We start from the raw sequence: 15288 nt of genomic DNA, 5'->3' as shown, positions 1-15288 counted from the left end.
TGTTTGAAAGACAATATAATATCAGAATTTAGATCTTCGAAAAGTTTTCAATACAGGAATTGCGAAAAAAATGGATAGAACGATGCGCTCTTATATTTAACGATAAAAATATTTAAGTTTTATAAAAAAAAATTATTCTAACATACACACATGTCTCCATATACATATATAACCCAATAAAAAAATAAGAAAATGTAAAAGATATAGTGAAAAATGTATGAAAAACGTTTATCTTCTGAATTTATATATCAAATTAATAGATCGATAAAAATAGGCTTAATATAAAACCCCGTTTAAATTCGATGTCTCAGCGATTGTCGCGATTATCTTGTGAATTTTAATCTAATAATTGTCTCGAATAATTGCATATTGCTTTATTACGATTGCACAAGTTTATGAAAATGCGCATTTTTCGAATGCGATATTTGTATGTATGTGCTTTCATAACAATATTATTTACCTTTTATACATTGGTCTATACAAAATGTTGCACAAAACACACCTTTCTCGTTGATTTGTGCAGTAGACAAATGTCGATATATGGCGAACACAGTATAAGAGTTTTAATAACAAAGAGATAAACAACTGTCACACAGAATTAGTCTTCGTTGGGTCAGTGAACCTTTGGCTTAGCTGACTTTGTCTTCTTCAGCTTCTTCAGTCCACTTATATTTGTCTTCAAAAGATTCCAATAAGCCTGTTGGAATTTGTTTACATCTTTGGAATGAATCTGTAAAATAAAAGCACATCATATTAGAGAACTATAAACAAGTTATTGTAATCTACTGGTGAAAAACAGATACATACAACAGTTGCGATTTTCTTACTACGTAATGATGCTCGAACTAGGCAAAGATACTCTGTTGGATTTGACAGAGGAGGCCTGCCTTTCCTGGGTACAGGTTTATTATGTCCATTAACTGCAAGAGAAATAGAGAACCTTTTAATGCAGATATCAAGAGAGGAGAAAGAACTACATAAAAATTAAAAAAAGCATATAGATTTTCATTGTTAAATCCTTAAATTTTTTTTGTCAAATGTAACTCGATAAAGTTAGAGGCCAGTGTTTTTCAAAAAAATTAATGAAAAATTTTTGACGTTTCAGGAATTACTGAATAAATAAAATCGAGAATACTCACATCTTTTGATAGTGAGTGACACAGCACCAGACAAACGCGACTTCTCAAAGAGTTTGGTTAGCTCCGCTAAGAACTGCAATCAAGATTCAATTAATCTCTCGCGTTTGAGGAAACGATGTAGCGACGAAATGTCAAATTACCGCGTCGTTCTCCAGTAGGACCATTCTGACGAAGGTAGCATATGTCAAATGTCAAAAGCCGTCGAAAGCAGTCGCTTAAAGGGATTGGAACGAAGAGGTTAGAAAATGCAGCCGCAATTCTTGCCCACACTGACAGAACCATTAACTATACGAGCCTCCTAGAAGACGATCCGCTTAGTTGAAATCGATCGTTCGTAATAAATATTATAAAAATTAAATAATATTAATAAAAATTAAATGTGCAAAGTAGAAACCGTAGGAAATATTTTTGTGCAATTATAAATATTTCTACCGCAAAATTCATGTTTTTGCAGGTTGGGAAAAGTCGTCGCTAAATTCATAAGGCGGTCTCCTCTCTGAGTTTACCTGTCATTTAATGGTCAATGGCTGCCACCTCATCGTGTTGACGAATGTTTCGTGCAACCGTGGAATGCGTGGAACCTGCTGCTAATTGTCAGAAGCCACCGGAGCCTTTCCAGGACGATCGTCGACGACGACAGCAACCAGGATGAGCCAGGTCCACGTCAGAGCTCTCCTGGCGATTTTCTTGATCGCTCAGGCTCACTGTATCATGTTCTACCTAGAACCAAACAGTCACAAGTGTCTGAAGGAGGAGGTCCACGCGGATGTTCTCGTTACAGGCGAATACGAGGTGTCCGAGGCGATGAATCAGAAAGTTGATTACGTGGTGAGTGGATTGTAATCCATTATAGGACATCTTTTCATTCATCAACTGTCAAAATAGCTCTGTAGGAGCAGAGGTTAGGAGAGACGTCTAACCACACATGTCAGTTTCAGGACTGACAGCTGGGATAGAAAATTTGCTATTTTCTTCTTAAATAATAATAAACATTTTAAAGTAAAATCACTTTTTAAAAGTAAATATTATATTGTAATACATTTTTTGTTTATAGATACAAGATTCCAAAGGACACATATTGTCCCAGAAGGAGGATATTCCTTATGGAAAACTGTTGAAGTTTTCTTTTGTAACTGAAACTTATGACACTTTTGAAATATGCTTTGCTTCACATGTTCCAAATCGTATGTATACTCAAGTTTTTTATTTAATTTATCATACTGTATTTTGTGCTATTATTAATTTGATTAGATTGCAACTGGACAAGTACATATAAAAATTGTATACCTAATAGATTTGTATATAACATATAAGATTATATATATATGTATATTTTTGTGGAGAAATAGCTTTCCCGTTTCAATATAAAAATATTTCAGATCAACGTGGTGTCAGACAAGAAGTTCTATTGATCATGAAACGTGGCATTGAAGCAAAGAGTTATGAAGGCGTAAGTCCATACATTATATATCATTATAAATGATTATATTTATTACAAATTATGTATCTATCCTATCTTCAGAGCATCGTGTTATGAGAAAAATTATCTGATATTATTTTATCTATTTTCTTTTTATATATGGCTTATTTCTGCGATGCAGTTGGTAAAGTAGAGATTTCAATATTGTGTTTTCACATAGCATGCATTTCGTCACAAATTGGCATTTGTACATTATAATCAGCCTAAGATTAAGTAGTAGAGTATAGCACATTTTTCCTATTTTGTGCATGATTTTACTAGCGATGTCCCATTAATAAAAAGTATATACAAATGTTGGACATTAAAATCAATTATATTTACTCTACTATTTAACATATTATATTCTGTTAACAGAAATTTTTATTGCTGAGTTATTATTATATTTAAGATAAATTAAAAATAATTAGAAATTTCTATAGAAAACATCTTTCATATTTCTAGATTTAAAAAGAAAGTTAATGGGTATACATTTATATAACAATAGTGTAATAGTGACATTGGCTAATAATATTTTTTTCCAGTAATATTAAAAATACAAAATACTAAATAACTTGATTGTACAATAACTTGAGAGATTGCAATATATGTATATATTTTGTTGTATCTTAATATTTTTTTGTTTCTAAAGTTTGGTAAAAATTTGATTTTTAAATAAAATTTGTGTGAATATTTATTTGGCATTGTATTAAAATTTCTTTATTTCTTTTTTTTCGAACAAATATTTGAAGCTTTTGATATAAAACTTACATTCAAAATAAGATTTTTAAGAATCAAGGACTTGAACAACTAACTTCCTACATATTTAATCAATTCTACATAATTAATTTATCATATTTGATCGAGCTCAAAGATTAGAGCTGCAATCTTGAACTTCGCCTCATAGTATTTTCTGTTGCTTCATAAAAAACACATACACATAAAGATTATTCATTATTTGGCTTTAATTATGTAGTATATGTGTTCCTTTTTTCGTTTGATACTAACAAGACTGTGGAAATTTTTGTTTTCATCAATTTTCAAGAGAATTATATTTTTTTTTTTCATGAATAATAGATTGGTGAAGCAGCCAAGTTAAAACCAGTAGAAGTGGAATTGAAACGATTGGAGGACTTGTCTGAGGCGATAGTGCAAGACTTTGCTAGAATGCGCAAAAACGAAGAAGAAATGAGAGATACAAATGGTAAGGAAAAAATATATCGCTTAAAATAAATATAAGATATTCTGCAGCCAATATTGCCATCTCTCCAACAGCAGAAAAAAATGATTTTATTAAAAAGAGAATAAATTTTAAACTTTTAAACAATTGATGCAATGTACTTTTCAGTAGTTTTGTGTAGTTTTGATGATATTCTAATTTAATTAATGTTTTTTTTATTTCAGAGGCCACAAACACACGAGTGTTATACTTCAGTTTATTCTCGATATGCGTTCTTTTTGGTTTATCCACCTGGCAACTCTTCTATTTCCGGCGTTTCTTCAGGATGAAGAAACTTATAGAATAGATTCATTACAAATTTATTATTTTTGAATTTCAGTTTTTGTTATTTGCAATTTCATATTTAAATGCAAATTCATATATCATAAAACACTTTTTATATTTGCAACAAACATAAAAAGAATTTGAAATAAACAAGCAAAAACAATGTTACAATCATATTACCACAATTTGAATCAATGTAAAATACGATAGAACTTCTTATCATCTCACTAAATAACGCGCATATATCACGTTATCGAAAACGTAATATTTAAAAAAAATGTAAAATAGATTTCTTAAATAAAAGAGATTATTGATAATAATCACATTTGTCTTAATTTCTAATTATATTAGTACATAATTTTTGAATTCACCTTGCGAGACTCAACTTTGCATGGCTTTTTCAGAAAGTGATATATATATAATTATAAAAGTAACAGTATATATATATATTGATAAATATAAACATATATGTCATTTTTAAATTAAAAATTTATGTAAGAATATCTAAAAGTAACAAAAAGCACATGAATTAAATTCGAAAACAATGGTCTTTTTTAAAGAGAGGATATAGAAATTAATCATCAGTGTATAAAATACAAGAAACAGTCCATTGTTTTAACATTTTATTTATAAAATAGAATCATCTTATGTGGGAACAATAAATGATTTAAAAAATATAATGAAGAAATATCGCTTGGAAGACAATTTATTTGTCAGTTCAAAGGCGGATATCTTAAAATGTTTTTGGATGATTCAAAATAGATATCCAATCGATTGTAAAATATTATAGATTGTTATTTTGTTCGTATAATCTTAAAGAAGCAACATTATATCTACCTCGTATACGAACAAAGATTTAATATTATGTATAACCTAGACTCTTTTCTTATTTATGTTTTTATTTTTAGAGCCAGAAATTAAATGAATGGCACACGAGGTGATCGTAAATGTTCTAAAGTGCAACTTTATACTCACAGTTGAATATTCTCTTAGCGCTAAGTATGATAATCTTTTTTAAGATAAAACGTTTTACATTGGAGTGTGAATGTATTGTCATTGGATACTGCCGAGTTAACTCGAGCTAATTTGTAAAGATACATTTTAACAAAACGTTTGTTCTTTGGCAATATTTGCAATAGAAAAATAACATATATATGTATCTTTTACTAAATGATTCCTTATCACAAGATAAATGAGTGATTAAAAATAGGACTCGACATAAGATTCGAACATTGTTAATAGACATAATAAATACAAGAAAAGAGACCTAAATTGTGACAATCAAATTACATTTCCTACTTATCACGATAAATTACAGTTTCGTATAAAGCTATTCATAAATAGTTATACATTTGAATGAAATGCTTGTCTTTCGAAATAAGATAATAATTTCTTTTGTACACTAAAAATATAATTCTTTATCACAAAACGAGCGATTAAAATGTAGTTTTATGCAAATGATAACAATTCGAACTAGGTACATTATGCTATTGGATATAATAACCATAAAGAAAAGTTATAGACTGCGACCATAAAATAATATATCATGTTCATTGCAATAAACTACAGTCGCTATCATTAGTATTTTAATGTAACAATTATTACCGTAGACATTAATCGACAATAATTAATGCCACGAGATAACAGAGATGTAAGCCGTATTTGTTATTGTTATTTATATTATGCTCATTTCTACTTATATACTAATATAACATTTATTTATTATCGCATAACTCGGACTGTCGTTATTTTATTAGGCTTATTATCTTTTATTATTTCATCTATACCGTTCGCACGGTATCTATTCACAGTAAATGTTTGCGTGTCTGAAAGTTTGTACAGATTCACAATTAGGTATTTCTTAAATGAACGTTATACAACAAGAAATTCGTATCAACATATTTTATTTGAGACTATAAGAAATTTATCTTTTTTCTTCTGATTATTTCTCAATATTAAAATTAATTAATAGGAAAACATGAAAAAGGGAAAAAGAAATCCATGTTTCAACGTTAAAGTTGATGTCACAGATATATATAAGAATATGTAACTTTATAACGCATAAATTCTTAAACTTTTCTCTTTAAATTTTTATAATTAGTAACTCGTGATAAAATTAATTCGCCAATTTTTAATATAATTAATTTATTGTTGCATAACGCTATCTCAATACTACAGTTTACCTGAGAAGGCCAGTTAGATGGGATCAAAAGCAGTTTTGCAACTATTTTTTTTTTTCATTTGTACGTTCATAAAACACTTTGTTCCCTTTATATCTAAAACCATTTAACATGAGACAAATATATATATATTTTCTAAATCTCTTTTTAATTTCAAATATCGTATTTTTTAAATCTTTGGCAAATCTGAACTTTTTTTTCACACAAAATTGGATTCTATTTCTAAAGACACAGCTTTCTAGTTTTCTTATTTTCAAGCATCTGAACATTTAGACATTAAGCGCTAAATCAAATATGTGAATCTTAAAATAAAAATATGAGAATCTTACGAAAAACCATTATTTTCATATCTTGATAACCAGCTAGTTTTTTTTAAGAATTCCTAATTTTAGGAAAAATATATCTTCCCTTGATAGGTACGCGTGACTCAGAGAAAGAGCGCTATTCTTAGCGCATATAATGTGTACTCGTGTGAGGAATAAATTAAGTCCCATTTGGACTATGACGACGTGTTGTGGGAAGAATTGTCAAGGCGGAAATCATTTGTACTGAGCTGTGGAAGCTCATCGCTGATCGTTAACGGCTTACTGCCGTTTTTAGACAGTCAAACCTTCGCGTTCTGGCGTCTTAGATCGTTGGGTATCATGATCGTGAGCAAGGTACCGATCCCGAGGCCGATGCACATCGCGACGTTTGCTTTTAAGTCGCCCAAATTGTTGAACAGAAAACCGTAGAGCATTGTGAAGGCGATGCCGAAGACTTGCACCACCGCGTTCAACAAACCTGCCGCAGTTCCTTCCGGTTCCGGATACGTAAGTTCAGCAGCGAATTCAAAACCGACCGGCAGATAACCGGTAATGAAGAAGCTGAAAATATAATATATTAATAAATATATTATAAATATTATATTATAAATATTAATAAATATTTTAAAAGCGATATCTATCAGTTATGGACAAATTTTTAATAAAAAAAAATTAATTTTAACGACAAAGCTTTTAGCAAATTCTGGTCAAAAATGTAGAGTGTCTTATAAACATTTAGAGTCAATATTTATAAATTAAAAAGCGTAAATCGTAAAGCATAATGTAAGATATATAATATTTGTAACAATAAAGTTCTTCTAAAATAATTTTCTGAACAATATAACAAAAATAATCGCTAGATTTTACCCCAAGAGGCCGGCTGTAATGTAGACAACATATATCTCTTTACTGTCCAGTGTCAAAGTAAAGACTATCATTCCAAGGAGACAACATAGGTAGATCACTAACGTAGTCTCTCTGAAAATTTATACATTTTTCGTTTTAATCACATAAATTATCATTCGATGGATGAAATAAATTGAAATACAGATATGTATAATTTAATGATAAATTATTCAATCAATATATCTTAAATCCTCTGATAAGATTTTACAATAACTATTATCATAAATTTTTACTGATTTAAAAAAATCGAAATAATTTGTTGAAATAATATTGCTATTTAATATTGTTAAAAATGTGGTTTCAATTTTTAATAAAATCATATTATTTGACAATATTAAAATAAAAAAGAATTCGTTTACTTTCGTTTACTCACTTGAATTTGTGTGTTTTATCCAATATAACGCCGCATATAACGGAGCTCAGCATTCCAGTGCAAACTATTGTTAAACCGATACGACCGGCATCTTCTTCATGTCCCTGAAAGGAAGAAAAGTTTAAAAGTAGCAAATTCTTATAATTTTTCAGAGAATCGAGAAAGGATACTCATATTGAAATATTTAACATTAATAAATAACAGTTTGTAAAATAAAATTCAAAAAAATATCAAAAGAAGCAAGAATTAGCAGTTTTCAGGAGGGAAAATACCTACCCGGAAATGTTTGAGAATAATTTGATTCAAGAGGGTGCTTATGGCGTAAAGGACGGCGATATTGATGCCGTAGCTGAATAAAAGCAACACATAACCGGTATTGGTAAGCAGCCTCTTAATAGAAAGAGAAAATTTCTCGTTCACAGTGTTCTCTCTTTGTACAGCTTGAGCAGGGCTAGGTGGTAAAGGCGGTGCTGACTTGAAGACTGGTTAAAAATAAATTACTGATTTCTATTAAGTGATAAAAGAAAATGTGCACGTCTTGACAATAAAATTTCGGAGCTGATTAAAGAAAATATAATCTTGTGAAAAGACAAAACATGTATATTATTTGCACGAAATATAAGTTTCTTGATACTGAGATAAACGTTCATAAAATATAAATGTAATATTTTATAAAAAAATTATCTATAAATATTATCGTTTTTCGATTTGATCTTCTTTTTGTAGCGAAATATTCAAATCATTAAATCATTGAAAAGATGGATCATATCATTAATTATCATCGCTTGTTAAATAATATCTTTTCTAAATTTTTCAGCTTCCAAAAATTTTATTATCCGATAACATAACTATTATATAACTATAAGTGAAGGTTCACGTACAGAATAATATGAAGACTAATATAAGCGTCGTAAAAGCCGCGACGAGATAGAACATAAGTCGCAACCCTCTTTCAACGTTGCAGACATTGTCGCTGTTGGGCACTAACATCGGTGGAAATAAAAAACCAATAGCTATACCTAACTGCAACAAAAAGCCAAGGGACGAATATCCTAAGTTGCATTCAAATTTTCAGGAAAAAATATTTGAAAGAAATATTTCTTGTATACGTTTATTTTTTCCGACACACATAATGCTTATCTTAAGAACGTTTAGTATATATTTATAACAATTGAAATTAGTATTGCTCGTATTTTCACCACATTTTTACTTATTATCATCGAAGCGGAACGTTTCGGTTTTCAGTTGTTAAAACAAGTCATTTCTGTATATAGGTCAATGAAATGTATTTCATAAGAACACATATCGAATACATTAAAATTATATATATTTTTTTTAATAATACGAAAGAAACTGGATTTCCTACTCTAATTGTAAAAATTGTTTAATATTAAAAAAATGAGACATTGAGATTCATATCGGATACTTTCTCCCTTTTGATAATTCATTCTAAAGACGTGTCTGAAAATTCGGATTCGTAATACGAAAGCAAGTGTAAAATACATAGAATTGAGCTTCCGTTTTATCTATTGCGAAATCGATGTAATTAAGGCGTGACAGTCTTCCCCGATAAAACACACGACGGCTGATAAAATGATAGCGGCTGCACACAGTCCGCACCTAGGATCAATTGAATCCTATGATATAGGGTGAGCTCCCGCACAGACACCGGCCGATCTGCCTGTCGAGGTAGCGAAATTAATCGTGGGTGTCCACTTGGACTCGGTTTCCCACCTAATCACAGTCACAATTTAAATCTCCCGAAGTACCCTTCGTCGATTAGCGAGATACTCCAGACTGTCACTTCCGCGCGCAGGGATCTATTCTCGTTTGCCTGCACGTGCAGCGACACGTGTCGCTGTAACAATCGAATATCTTCTCAATGTCGTGCATTTTTTAAATATATAATAATAATTTGTAATGTTACGTTTGATGAAAAACAAGTTATATAATAACACTAATTATGAGAATTTACCTCAAGAGAGACCAATTATCTCGCGTAATAAATTTCTAAGAATTATTATACATATATTTCTATAACGATTGATCGAAATATTCTGTACAGAATTAAATTAAATTTGCAACACAAAAAATTAAGAATTCATTATAAGTAATAATAATCACGAATAATAATGCAAAATTTGAAAAATTTTGAACATACTTCTGCGTGAATTCTTTTCAATTGATTATCGAATATTAAATTGAATTGCATTCCATTTGGATAAAAATTTGTGCAGATATGTAATTTGAAAGATATTAATTTGGAATAAAACAAGATTATCGAGATATTTTTTCACATATATTTTGTAATCTATTTATAAATGAGAGAAATATAAAAATTTGAATTAATATCCATATCGTGTCGAGTAAATGGATTTATCTCATCATCGGATTACATCGATTGTCTATTATCGCGCGTTCTTGATTCGTGCAATCAGAAATCATTTTATTGCGTGGATTAACAGTTGGCGGCGCTTTGTGCTTCGTGAAGTTAACACGTTTCTACATCATGGTTCTTCCATTTTCACGAAGATTATTTTGTACAAAGATAACGAGAGAGGAAGAAAGAGTAAAAGATATTTATAGAAAATTAAATTGTTACACTATTCAAAAAGTAATCCAAGGCAAACGTTAATTTAATTTTTTAAAAAACTTAATTTTAAAAAATTTTAAAGATCAAGTCTCCTCCAAATATCAAACTCAAGTTCTATTTCAGATATAAGTTTTTATAAATTTTTAATATAATTTTAATATAATTCAAGGGCAAAAATAAAGGTTCTAACGATATAATAAAAAATCAATTAAAAACATATTTTCTTAAATTATCAAGTCTCCTCTAAACATCAAACTCAAGTTCTATTTCAGATAGCATACTTTAATATGATGCATCAAGATATTTGCATACCTGGTTGCCGAAAACACCGATGCTGCAGGCGCTGCTAACTTGATCTGGACCGAACCAAACCGCAGCCAGTCGGGCTGGAACTGACAGAACGAAGGTTTGACTAACTGCAACCAAAGTTTGGCCGAGGAATGTGATCCAGAAGCGATCGGTAGCTATGCTGAACACCTTAATCCAGGAACCGAGAGCAGTTCCGAGCGCCCCGAAGATCACAGCATATCTAAGACCCTAAAATTCCATCCCACACGAGATGCTATCATTTACATATTAATAAGCAGGAATGTGCGATGGTATGCGAAATGAAATTTGTCGGATCAATATCAATGATTACTTGAAAGAAAGTGACTTTCAAAAGATATCGTCGGTGAGATTAAATCCGGCTATCCTGTCTTGGCATTGTATCCAAACTCGTTTATATCAATGAACAATCGGTAAAAATTATTTATTCGAAATAAGAGGAATGTTATCGTTCGGTGCTACAACATGTACTACAAGTTTTTAAATTATGCAAACTTTACGGCGCCGCCACAACTCGCTACCATACCTAGAAAAATCAGACAAGTCGGAAAGTCGAATTTTTCGAATTTTATTGTTGCTCTTTAATCATTTCTACGTGAACGGAAAATTCACAATTCAAGAGAATGTATGTGTGATCGTTCCGTAACATAGTATACGCAAGTTTGCACAAGTTCGCTCTACTCTATCATTAATAAGATTATTACTTACAAACTTATTGAGCAGATAACTGGCGGGAAATATCAATGGAATGTATGTTATCATATATATCATGCTTGTCATGTCTATCAGGAAGCTCGAAACATTGTAATAGCGCATTACAATGTTCGCTATAATACTGTATTGGATCCATTGCATGGCGTTGCTCGCGCTGTACAGCACGAAGAGGACAAGCATCAGCCATCTTTGCTTGTATATTTTAATCTGTACGCCCTGTAATCAACATTTAAGCTTTCAATTTTTTATGTACGAATATCTAGACATTATAATATATTACGTAAAAATTTAGCGGCATTATCAGCTTTTTGTTTTATGTCATCGATTGGAAGAACAAAAATTGCGAAGAAATTGATGTTAGCTTATTACATCGATCGTAAAATATTATATACATTATATTAAAATAATATTAAAGCATTTTTTAGATAATTCCAAAGGACACAAGATTATATACAATTTTCTTCTATAGGATTTCGTGATATTTTCAGGAAAAAAATCCATCTACTTTAAAAAAATATAAATCGAAAAAAATTTTTTTAAACATTTAATTAAACGTATTAAATAAATTTAATATTCTAATATTTACATAAATTGTATCTTACTGAAGAAAAAAAGATGGCGCGTCAATTCGAAGTGAAGACTCTTTCGCTAATTTTCAATTTTTCTATTTGATTTTCTTCTCTTAATTCAGATTAATTCTAACAGAATTATTCACCTGCGACGGTTGCATATCACCTTCAACAGTTTTTATGTAATCACCGGAGGCTTTCCCCATTTTTTCAGACACTTGTGTTTGTTCCGACTCCATGATTAATATTAATAATATTAACAAGATTGATTGAATCGAGTAGAGATATCGTCAGGAGATGAATCAAAACGGTTTTTTCTCTTTCATTAATACGGCTTTAATTCCTAAAATCCAAACAAATATTGATCTTACTTCTCGTGTCTTCGAACATATACTCTTTACGTATTAAATATTTCGATAAAAATACAAAATCAATGCAATAAAAAATACAAATGTCAAAACTAAAAGTCGACATTTAAACATTATGGAAACACTTTGCTAAAACACCACTATTTGTAAAGAATATTTATATTTATCGTGTCGCATGGAAGTCAAATATTTTTGCGAAATTAAATCGGAAATTAATCTACAATTTCCAAGAAATATATTGTATATACATATATGTATGTAGATAGGTACATAATCGGATGCGCATCTAACAAGACTAAAATAGATTCGTATGAATCACTCCAAATGCTGAATATTTTTTTATCATATGAGATATTCAAAATTGAATAAAAATCTGATTTCTCTTCTCTTTCGATATTCCTGATCAATTAGTAATATTATGTTACGAATTTTAATCATCTCTCTCATCTCATGTTGATATTCTAATCAAGGATAAGTCAACGAAAAGTATCTGATTTATTTCGCAAAACTTTGAAAATTGTGATTAACTTATAAAAGATAACTATTATTAAAACTTAAATAGCACTTATTTAAAATTAATATTTTTCTCAATAATCTTAATATTCACAAAAATAAAGGTTCTATCAATGTAATAAAAATGCAATTAAAAAAACATATTTTTTAAATTATCAAGTCTCCTCCAAACATCTAAATGTTATTATATCCTCAATAATCTAAATATTATTTAAATAAGTTAAAATACACATTAAATTTAAATATACGTATATATTTTAATATATTTGAATTTTCAGCAATATAAGCTTGTTTTTATATAATTAATATAGACTATAAAATGAAATTGAATATTAATATAAAAAAAAATAAAAAAGCCATATATATATATATTACATAAAGCGTGAAAGAAATCAATCAAAATGTTTGGAATGCGTATGCATGTGGTACAGAAATAGAAATGAATATCGATAAAATACCCTTTTCATGAAAATAAAATTTTCATAAAACTTCAAACTTTATTTGCCATTTCACGTTAACCAAATAATAAATATTAATATAAAAATTTCAATACATAAAAAATATCTAAATTTTGACGTACGATCAAAATGATTGAAAACGTCGTGTATTTGAAATGTTCAGAGATATGTTTTATACATACACGTTCATCCGATGTTCTCGTTATTACGAAATAAATCATACTTGAAACATCTCTTTCGATTGCCTCATCATTCAAACTAGTGAATCACGATCGCTTCCTCATCGTTAATACATCACGAATGTTCTTTGGCGCGTCCAAATTCACGGTGTATAAAGAAGATGCGGCAGCTGTTACATCGGTCTGTCGCGTCCTGTCACCGGCATCCCGATAACGTTGATAACGGGAAGAGCGACTCGCGCTACCACGGAACGTCGAACGTAAACTAATGTAAGTGCATCACAAATTCCTCCAAGAGAGCCCGTTCTACCACTCGATTAAATGCCCCCCTCTGTCACGGTCCCCTTCTCCGTATCGCTTCGTAATCGCACGTGAAAATGTTTACACACACATATATCCACGCTGTCTGAATGTGCGATGGTTACGCGCGCATCCATCAATGGCGATTCTCATCTTGAATGCGCCGTCGCAATGCTAGTCGTTCACGAGTGTCCGACGAGAATTGCCATCCTCGACAATCATACTCCCACTGTCATTGTTAAACGCGGATGCTCGGTGCATAAAAAATATGAAACTGCTGCGACATTAGATCATCAGGATTTCGCAACTCAGGCAACTTTTGTTTCCCTGGCAATGCGACGAGAAGTGACACGTTGACTGAAAACCTGGTTAAAAGAGTTCAAGCTAACGAAGTTTTTTTGGTCTCTTTTTAATTGTGACTGCTTGTGATACAAGGAAATCGAATTTGATAAATTTTGGATTATGGAAATATTTATACATATCTATTTTTCTCATTAAAATTTTGTATATGTAGATTTAAAAAGAGATTTGTCTCTTCGGAAAATAATATTTTGATTTTCCTAATTATCACGTAAGATCATTCTTGCATGATGTGCGGATCAATTATTTGTTGACCAATTAATCTGCCTTATAATTGCTACAAAAGATTATTCAATGGATGTGTTAACAACATATTGTTTATTCGGCTTAGCAAATAATCTCAAAATAAATAAAATATTCACGATATTTCTCATCACGCACGAAATTTTTTATTAATAAAAATAAAATATAATAATACAATTAATTTTCATTTAATTGGTAGTTTATTTTATCTACATATACGTGTTATGTTAATGTAAGTAAACCAGTTTATTCTATTCTCGGCTCTCGATATGAACGCATATCGATGCTTCTGAATCATCGTACAAAAGTTCCACTATCTATCTCGGAAAATTTTCGACGAGAAACACGAATGTATGTAAATTTCCAATATCACGCCGTTATCTTTCGATGACCCGGTTTCTTTCCGATATATCACGCAGGCTATTCTATACTTCTCTTTAAAATACACCCATCATAATAATACTAGCTTCAGAATCACGAACAAGTTCTGAATACTGAATAGCCTTTGCGCAAACTGCATCAGAACATTAATTTATTTAAATATAATTTTATTTAATTAACGTAATGAGAATGTTTCGTTGAAATGTAATAACAATTATTTAATGTTTTATCGTGGCTTCATATAAATAGCTCTTAATTAATATAATTGAATGTATTCAATACATTCCAAAATTGCCAATATAAAAAATTTAAAGACTACCGTTTATATATTTGTTGAAAAATACGAAAAAATCCATAACAAACAGCTAGAAGCACTGCAAACAAGCTATTGTTTTTATCAGCAACATGCAACCATACAAA

General features: G+C 30.2%; 3 protein-coding genes and 1 long non-coding RNA gene across 10 annotated transcripts in view; 2 read left to right on the top strand and 2 right to left on the bottom strand.

Moving 5' to 3' along the window:
• The window catches only part of LOC146721381 (uncharacterized), a 73842-nt gene extending 72184 nt beyond the window's left edge, over positions 1-1658 (top strand). The window contains exon 3 of one of the 2 annotated variants that reach the window (XR_014925683.1): positions 1594-1658. This is a non-coding gene — a long non-coding RNA (uncharacterized LOC146721381). Of the gene's footprint in view, positions 1-1105; positions 1374-1593 lie in introns of those variants that run through there. The other variant, XR_014925684.1, reaches the window with a different exon arrangement.
• Srp14 (signal recognition particle 14) lies at positions 360-1432 on the bottom strand. Its single transcript, XM_029314603.2, has 4 exons — positions 1280-1432; positions 1140-1212; positions 808-920; positions 360-730 (listed from the first exon to the last, which is right to left on the bottom strand). The coding sequence occupies exons 1-4, from the start codon at positions 1301-1303 to the stop codon at positions 614-616; spliced, it is 327 nt and encodes a 108-aa protein (XP_029170436.1). The 5' UTR covers positions 1304-1432; the 3' UTR covers positions 360-613.
• A 20-nt stretch (positions 1659-1678) lies between the features above and the next one.
• Positions 1679-4419, top strand: bai (transmembrane emp24 domain-containing protein bai). The gene is made up of 5 exons (XM_029314600.2): positions 1679-1967; positions 2194-2323; positions 2519-2589; positions 3673-3799; positions 4000-4419. Exons 1-5 carry the CDS (start codon positions 1788-1790, stop codon positions 4119-4121), a joined length of 630 nt encoding a protein of 209 aa, XP_029170433.1. The 5' UTR covers positions 1679-1787; the 3' UTR covers positions 4122-4419.
• A 290-nt stretch (positions 4420-4709) lies between these two features.
• Positions 4710-15288, bottom strand: part of LOC114940086 (choline/ethanolamine transporter flvcr2a) — a 53568-nt gene continuing 42989 nt past the window's right edge. For 2 of the 6 annotated variants that reach the window (XM_085486906.1, XM_029314583.2), the window contains 7 exons: positions 11492-11713; positions 10769-10993; positions 8745-8886; positions 8140-8345; positions 7864-7967; positions 7452-7562; positions 4710-7145 (listed from right to left, as the gene is read on the bottom strand). In XM_085486906.1, the coding sequence (XP_085343032.1) occupies positions 6884-7145; positions 7452-7562; positions 7864-7967; positions 8140-8345; positions 8745-8886; positions 10769-10993; positions 11492-11677 (1236 nt within the window). In that variant the 5' untranslated portion in view covers positions 11678-11713 and the 3' untranslated portion in view covers positions 4710-6883. The other 4 variants (XM_029314581.2, XM_029314582.2, XM_029314584.2 and 1 more) reach the window with 4 other exon arrangements.

This window comes from Nylanderia fulva, unplaced genomic scaffold (assembly GCF_048542155.1).
Source record: "Nylanderia fulva isolate GAGA-0341 unplaced genomic scaffold, ASM4854215v1 Scaffold49, whole genome shotgun sequence".
NCBI lineage: Eukaryota > Metazoa > Arthropoda > Insecta > Hymenoptera > Formicidae > Nylanderia > Nylanderia fulva.
This window is presented reverse-complemented; position numbering and strand designations above follow the sequence as displayed.